This window comes from Pteropus alecto, unplaced genomic scaffold, assembly GCF_000325575.1.
Source record: "Pteropus alecto unplaced genomic scaffold, ASM32557v1 scaffold81, whole genome shotgun sequence".
Classification (NCBI taxonomy): domain Eukaryota; kingdom Metazoa; phylum Chordata; class Mammalia; order Chiroptera; family Pteropodidae; genus Pteropus; species Pteropus alecto.
In genome coordinates this window covers 16,522,163-16,530,381 of record NW_006433378.1, presented here as the reverse complement: position 1 = coordinate 16,530,381, position 8,219 = coordinate 16,522,163, and the positions used below count along the sequence as shown (strand labels likewise).

At 34.4% G+C, this 8,219-nt stretch overlaps 1 protein-coding gene across 4 annotated transcripts in view; it reads right to left on the bottom strand.

The window, feature by feature from the left end:
• Positions 1–8,219, bottom strand: part of GABPA (GA binding protein transcription factor subunit alpha) — a 34,863-nt gene that overhangs the window by 11,215 nt on the left and 15,429 nt on the right. For all 4 annotated transcript variants that reach the window (XM_006908240.3, XM_006908239.3, XM_015586532.2 and 1 more), the window contains exon 6: positions 1,412–1,606. In XM_006908240.3, the coding sequence (XP_006908302.1) occupies positions 1,412–1,606 (195 nt within the window). The remainder of the gene's footprint in view (positions 1–1,411; positions 1,607–8,219) is intronic.

The following is an 8,219-nucleotide window of genomic DNA, read 5'->3' as shown; positions in this document are numbered from 1 at the left end:
AAAAAAAAAAAAGGAAAGATACAAAAGATTGCTCTGTTGCCTATACTATGGAAAGTCTCTGAATGAGCTTTAAAGTTTGAGAAGCACTAGGAGAACTAGGAGAGACAACCACAACAAAGTGCTGATCTGGGAAAGACAGTGAAAACCGTGAATCTGAGATCTAAACCGTAGACTAAGCACTGCCCTTGTTCTACTCTTGAAAGTTTCTCCAAGAAAATGTTTAAGTGAACATGGCTCACATGTAAAGATCCTGAAACAATTCAGAATTCACATTATTCATCTGCAGAGAAGAAAATCTGTGAAACCAAGGAAAAACCTTCAACCAGAACATTCAACTTATTTGTAATAAAAACTGAAATTGGAAATAAATGTCTTTTAATGTCATACTTCCTCCCCATCTAAAATTTAGAAGTGTTAGTATAAGAAAGAAACTATAGATATAAACAATGAAGGAAAGCTTCTCTCCAAAGCTCGTTTCTTTGGAGATAATGCACCCTGAATGAAAACCCTAAGCATTAGATACTATGGAAAATCCCTCCGCCAAAGCTGTCCCCTTATTGGACAAACAGTAGAACAACATACACGTTTTTACCCATAACTATTACAAAAACTAAGTCCGTCTGTCCTATTTACACATCCTGAAAAATATGTGGGTCTGGCTAGCATTTCTGATCTATGAAACTGTGTTGGGCAATGGGTTACTACTGAGACATTTTAATAGATAGCCACTGAAATATGAAATGGATTAAAATTCCAACAAAATAATTTACATTTATTTGAGGGCTTTTTATTGGACAGCTGAGTAGTTTCTAATTTCTGTATACAGTCACTTAATCAAGTCTGTGGAGCAAAGGGAAACATATCCAGTGGCTTCCATACCAAGATAGCGAGTTACATACTTATACCACTTATTTCTTAAGACCCTATTTAATTAAATTTTAAAAGATACAATCCTACTAACAATGAAGAGAATGAGAGGGAAGCCATCTGTGAACAAACAATCTTAAATTTCTAGAAGATGAGCAGTAAATGGAAGAACTGACTGAAGAAACAAAAGTCAACAACTAGAATATGTGAACAGAGCTAAGCATAAGGCACAGCATCTTATTTAAGGATGTAGATTTAGTGTTAGCCCAAGTCTGGATCCTGGCACTACCATTCTCTAGCACTGTGATCTTGCAGGGCTCTTAAGCCTCAGTTTCCTATCTAAAAAATAAGAAAAGTAATGATTTGCAGCCTTTATAGAGACTACATAAGCTAATACATATAAAGCACTTAGCACAGCCTTATACAGTTAATAAATGTTAAGTATTATTGCTATTATCAATGAACAATGACAATGATAACAAAGTTATAAAGAAATAAAACTGAACTTAAGTTACAATGTTAATAATAATACAAATTTTTATACATTTTCGAAGAAGCTCCAGATGACTCCAAAGAATTTCTCCCCGAGGGACTCGCTGAAAAAAATCTTCTTGGTTGAGACTACATAATTCTCGTCCTGAAATGTTGAGTGTGTTGAGCTCTATATCAGTCATGCTGAATTCCTTCATTACCCAAACTACCCAGTGCAAGACTTGGTCTGTAGACCACTGTATAGGATCTAAAAAAAGAAAAACATTACCATTAGCCTAGTTCCATCTTAGACATTATATAAATTTACAGTTAACTTATCAGTACACACAAACACACATAATCCAGATAGCTTGTTTTCCCAAAGTAAATAAACTTAGTACATCAAGTAAAAAGATTTTTAAGTCATATTTTCTCCTGACTTCTCTTTTAATTTCTTAATCTAAATTTCTAATGGATTCACTTGGTTCTACATCAGTTAGTCTGGAATTTTATCAAGAAAAACAAAATGCGAAAGTGCTCTCCAGTGGGCCAAATGGAATAAAATATGACTACTCTGGAGAAAATGGAGTAAGTTATCCAAGTTAAAAAAAAACTGTTTCATAGCAGTGTGTGATTTGGTGTAGTGAAAAAAAAAGGGGGGGTTTTAGAGAGCTAGTCTTATTCTCCAAAATGTAAACAATGTACTCTTTCCTCCCTTTTGCTTCTTTTAAAAAGCTGGTTGCTCCTGCATTTACCCTTATGGTGGCACTTATAACATGCTAATTACCTATTTACTCAGCTGTCTTCTCTTATAACATATTAAGGTCTTAAATAGAAGGACTATGTCCTATAAACCATTCTATCTTCAAAACTTACCACCAGTGCCTTGTGCATACATTTGCTGAATCTATAAAAGGTGAATCCAAATAATTTCATTACCTCATCATTTTTTATTACCTAATTAAATTCACAAATGAAAAAGATGGCCATTATATATAAATATTTCATCGTTGTATCCTTGGAACCTAAAAAAGCATTCTAATCCCATAAAAAGCTTAATAAATACTAGCTGAATTAATTTTAGTAAAGGTACTGATGCATGGAGAAGATGGTCTATCCCAACAGTATTGGTTATATGCCACAAAGATGCATGCTATTCAATAAGAAAAGAAGTGGGAAAAATGACATTTAGATATTTATCAAAAACCGATTTATAGTAAAAATGAATCAACATATCAATATAGGATTGATAGCCACAGAACTGATTTTTTAATTTGATTTTTCTCACAAAGAAGTTTAAGGAGGAGGATTCTGAGAAGATGGCAGCAAAGTTTAAAAATTTCTCTCAATTAAAAAAACAACTAGAGAGCAAAACCAAAAATTTATGAACATTTATAATAAAACCAGGTGACAAGATATCCCCGCGAACCCCAAAATACATTCAGGTGAACACAAAGCAGTGATAGCCTCAAGACCTCCAGGGTATTAGTATCTGTGCAGGAGAAAGCAAAGGGAGAAGCAAAGGAACATCGGATCCATTCTCCATTGCAAGCATGGGAAAACCTGAACATAAAGGGGATGTATTCATTAAAAGCACAACAGGCCAAGGTGTAAAAGGCAGCTAAGAGCGTTTCTGCCCAATCCAGTATCAGCTGAGTACAAAGGTCTGCAGTAAGGTTTAAGAGGTTGCAGCAGTGTAGCACCTGTGAGTTTTCAAAGTGAGCCAAGATCACTTCCAGGAGAGTAGACCACATTAAGGAGAAACTGGTGGGAATGGAACAGAAATCCAGTAGCACTAGAACACCAAGGAAAAGGAAAGAGAAGGTCCTGATAAAAGTGTGGAGTAAGAGAACAGACAGGAACTGAGAAAGCAAGTGGCTCTATTTTTTAATGCTACTTAAAAACAGCAGCATAACAGAAAAGGGGGCCATGGAAAGTTAGAAAAGCTATCCTGAAAAGTCCAAGAAAGCTCATTTTACATGAACATAAAAAAAAAAATGGCAAGATCAAAAAAGTTAGGGGAAAATAGAATTAGTCTGATTTCTTTTCTTAAATAGTATCAGGACTTCTGTTTCAACATTACTAATTGGCCATGTTCTCCTTGCCTCTTCTCTAAGACCCTAGGAAATGACCATAAAGGAAGTTTTAAAAAATGTAAACTCATCAGAACATGAGTGAAAAATGACAGAAAAGGGAGATTTCCAGAAAATTTTTGAAGAAAATAAGCAGAGTGACATTTCAGCAGGGTAGGCAAAGCTATAACTTAAACTACTCATCAAGGACGATACCAATAAGTGGCAGTGTTCCTGCCTACAGAACCCCCATAACTGGCTCAGGTCATGGAGGTTTAAGTGAAAAATGGGGACGCTAACTTAAAGTGTAGTTAGGGCTTCTCTTTTATTCTCAGGAGCCAACCGAATGAAAGTATCCCCTTACATGTGGACACCAGGAACACTTTAGATCAGGGACACATGAAGCAGATATTGAGAGAACTGATCTCAGTAAGAAAAGTCTACAAACTGAAGAGTGAGACGCTCTCACCTTCTCCCCTTCCACATTTCTTTCCATTTCCAAAATGTAGCATTCACATACACATCAACCCTAAATCCTCACCTCAACCTTCTACTCCTGACAGTATTTGGCCAATTCTCCAGAGAAGTTGAAGAAACCCAGGAAACAGATCTATACATTATGACACTTGAAAATCTTTTAATGAGAGAAGCAATACTCTACCTTTACCAGCCTACAGTCAGCAAATCCCTTCCAGAACTTCAAACTAATTAGCTTTAAAGTTATTCCCTCTTAAATATGAAGAGATGGTCAAAAATAATCAGATATGAAAGACTAAAATCAAACCATTAAGCAAACAAAAATAAACAGAAAAACAGAACCAGGAGGAAAAAGACTGCAATATTGAACTGAAAAAAGAAAAACAATAACCGAAGCCCCCGCCCCCCCCACTGTAATTAATATACTTGGAGAAGGGAAAATATATCTGTAAGATCAGAATGCCATGGAAAAGCAACAACCAAATACAAAGAGGCCCTTATAAATTGAAAGTAAAAATCAAGTAGGTTGTACTATAAAGACCAAAAAAAAAAAAAAAAATGGCAGAGGGCAGTACAAATAGATATGGAGATGAAAAACAAGGAGAAAATAGATACAGAGGATCAACCCTGGAGATTCAACAGGAGTTCTAGAAAAAGAACAGAGAAACAGAATTATCAAAATAATAATGCAGAAAAATTTCCCAGAACTGAAGGCTACAATCGTCTAGATCAGCACTGTCCAACAGAAATATGATGTAGGCCACTATATAATTTTTAAATTTTCTAATAGCTACATTAAAAAAGTAAAGAAACATGAAATTCATTTTAATAATAATTTCATTTAACTTAATACATCCAAATGTTATTTCAACATGTAATCAATTTTAAAATAAAAATTAGAGATTTTACATTCTTCTCTTTTGGTACTGGGTGTTTTATACTTACAGCACATCTCAATTCAGAAGAGGCACATTTCAAGTGCTCACATGAGACTAGTGGCTACTGCACTGGGCAGTGCCAGGCCAGACTGAAATGCTGCACCATCAACTTTAAATCTACGGTAAATAAAAAAATTACACACTGCCACTAAACCAAGATAAAGACCAGAGAGAGAAAAAGATCCTAACAGCTTCCGAAAAGAAAAAAATAGGGTATGCAAAGGAACTAGAATCAGAATGGCCGCTGAACATCTCACACTATAACAAAATGGAACGGCGTCATCAAAATAGACTTTTTAACTTAATGTTCTATACCCCAATTATCAATCAGAGCAGAATAAAGACTTTCAAATATGTAGTCTCCCTCCACAAGAAAAAGGAAGAGTATACATATATATACATATATATATGTATTTCCTAGGTGCCCTTTCTTAAGAAACCTATAAGAGAATGAGAATAATGAATGAAAGAAAAAAACTAAGAAAAGAAAAATATCAGAATCAGGTGGAAATTGGGGTACAGGACTGCAGGGAAGTCAAGGATGTCCCAAGATGACAGCTCTATGGCAGACTTAAAAAAAAATTCAACCCAGAAATACACGAGAATTTGAGAAAAACTAATGACAGGCGCAAAACAGACTGATAGAAATGGGAGAAGTCTAAGTATATGTAGAAATCTACACAGCTAAAAAACAAGTCATCGTTGAACTTTAAGAAAACTAAGTTGTATCAATGTAATCATTGTATAAGAAACAAATTCTCCCAATACACACGCTGACTAATGACAAATAAGTTACATAACAATATTAACAAAATGGCGAAAAAATAAAGTTTTTTTTTGTTTTGCAGGGGAGAGAAGTATAAAAGAACTAACCTTCATGTACTATAACAGGAAGTTAATAATGATCAAAAGTAGTAAAGCAAAAACTGGTTGCGAATGGGTAGCAAGACTGAAGAAAGGAAAACCATGTAATAAATGACAGAGCTTACCCGTGGGGATAGGGAGAGCTACGGAAGTAAACAGCTAGTTAGATACAAACCAACTATATCTAAAATGCTGTATTTTTTGAATGTATGTATAACACTTTTAAATGTTAATATCTGACAAATCTGGAAGTCAAAAACATGTCTTTTTAATTATTCGAACAACTGAAAGAAAAATAAAAATAATCTCAGCATCTTCATCTTTTCAATATTCTTATTTAATAAATAATAAATGTTTACTCTTAATTTTAGTCTGTTTTAAAAAAACCTACAACTCATTCCCTACAACTCATCGAACTACTATAAATTCATTAATCTGAGTTTTGTTCATAGCTGTTTAACGTAAAATAGTGTAAAAAAAAAAAAACTTTCAACAGGAAAAAGAATTAAAAGTCCTGAAAAACTCAAAACTGAGGGGAAAATATAAATATATATGACTGTATATAAACATATGAAAATATAATGAGGCTCTAAGCTCCTGTCAAGCTATAAAATTGATGTGTGTAAAGTAAACTTTGGTGAATTTTCCAACGTGGATCAATATTTCAAAGAGATTTAAAGTAGCTATGACCAATTAACTATATTTCAATTTCGCGCAGAATTAAGCAATTAGCAAAAAAAAAGAAAAAGAAAAAGAAAAAAGAAAAAAGAAAAAAGAAATATCCTTAGGTGCAGAAATAGAAATATGAAATGATAACTGTCTAAGAAAATATTAATCATTTCTAAAACTGTCTAGTAGATAACGATTTCATGAGAAAAATCATCAGTGATATTTTAAAGTCTTTCTGTAACTAAATAAATCTCAAATATCTTAAACGAGCTTTCATTCTAAGTAAATAACATTCTTGGTAGAAATTCAGTCAGAGTTTATAATCTGGCTATCTATGATTAATTTTTATACATTATTTTCCATAAAAAATTCTACCACTGAAGACTTCTTGTTGAAGGTCTAGCAAACTCTATAAAACATTATTTCAAATGCTTTAATGATACCTTCTTTCCTTCTTAGCATTCTTAGGAGATAACTCCCAACTTACTAACACTGAGGTCAAGTACACCATCCACACTAGCTTCCACATGTCAAAAATAACTTAATATTTTCACCATCCTATCTCTGAGGACTGGCTAGATCTCACCCTTCAAACCTGGCTCTTTTTCACATTGTTATGCTCCAATTAACAACCCTTCACCTCGCTTCTTTTATTTCTTCTGTTATGAGTTCCATACCATCTACCTACAAATACATTCAGGTCAGCACCAACTTTTCAACCTTCAGTATTATGCATCTGTTCCCCCAGCGCTCTTCCCACTTATCCCCGCCCCCCAAAAAGTTAATAACAATTTTCTCCATTTCTATGTCTATTTATTTCTTATAATTCAGCTTTGTCTCTCTACCTATATAGTTACTTTTACCTATATCGACCAATGAGCCTCTGATTACCAAACTCAATAGCTATTGCACAGCTGGCATTCTTTGACTTTCTTAGAAGCATTAAGACTGACCATCTAAAAACTCTCTCTCAATTTCAGCGACACTATACACAAGTTGTTATTTTTTCTTCTATCTTTTCAACTATTCCATGTCTCTCTTCCTTTTCCTCAACCCTAAATGTTGACAAGGTCCAGGAACCAGTATTTAACATTGCATTTTCCATTTTCTCTCACTCCATCAAACTCCAAAGACTTTTATGGCTTCAGTACAAATTCAATGTGACTGAGTCCCAGACAACATCTCTATCCCTAGTCCAAAACTTATTCACCTGAAATTACTATCTGGCTACTTCCAGTTGAATATGTACTGTTACTTCAAAATCAAATACTATCAATACTTTCCCTTGAAAACTCTTTCCAATACCCGTCTTCCCTACTTCCCCCATAAGCTTTGGAAAGCATGGACTATCTTTCTTGTGCACCATCAAAACCCCAGCATTTAACATGGTGCCTGGCAAATGTAGTTCATGAAATATGTAATGAAGATGTAACCAATTTTTATCAATATTATTATTGCCCTAGTCACCCAAACTTGAGAAGTTAGATCAATACTTGAATGTCCCCTCTACCTTCACACAATCGGTCAATCAGTTGCTCACTCCTATCATGACTATGATATATCTCCTCCTTTCTACTCGTACAGAAATCACCTAATCTGGGCTAACCTAGACATTATCACCTAGTTGCACCTAAACTACAACAATATGCTCCTGTTTTCCCTTCACTGTCTCTACCTGCTCCAACTTATGCCATATACCACTGCCACATTCATTTTCAACTATCATTTCCATCAATCACAAATAATTCCATAATGCTACAAAATAAATCTTCTCACTACTCATGCATATTCCCACTCTCACTTCTCAGCTTTGCACATATATTTCCTGTCTGGAATGTCCTTCCCTGCCCAACAATTTCTT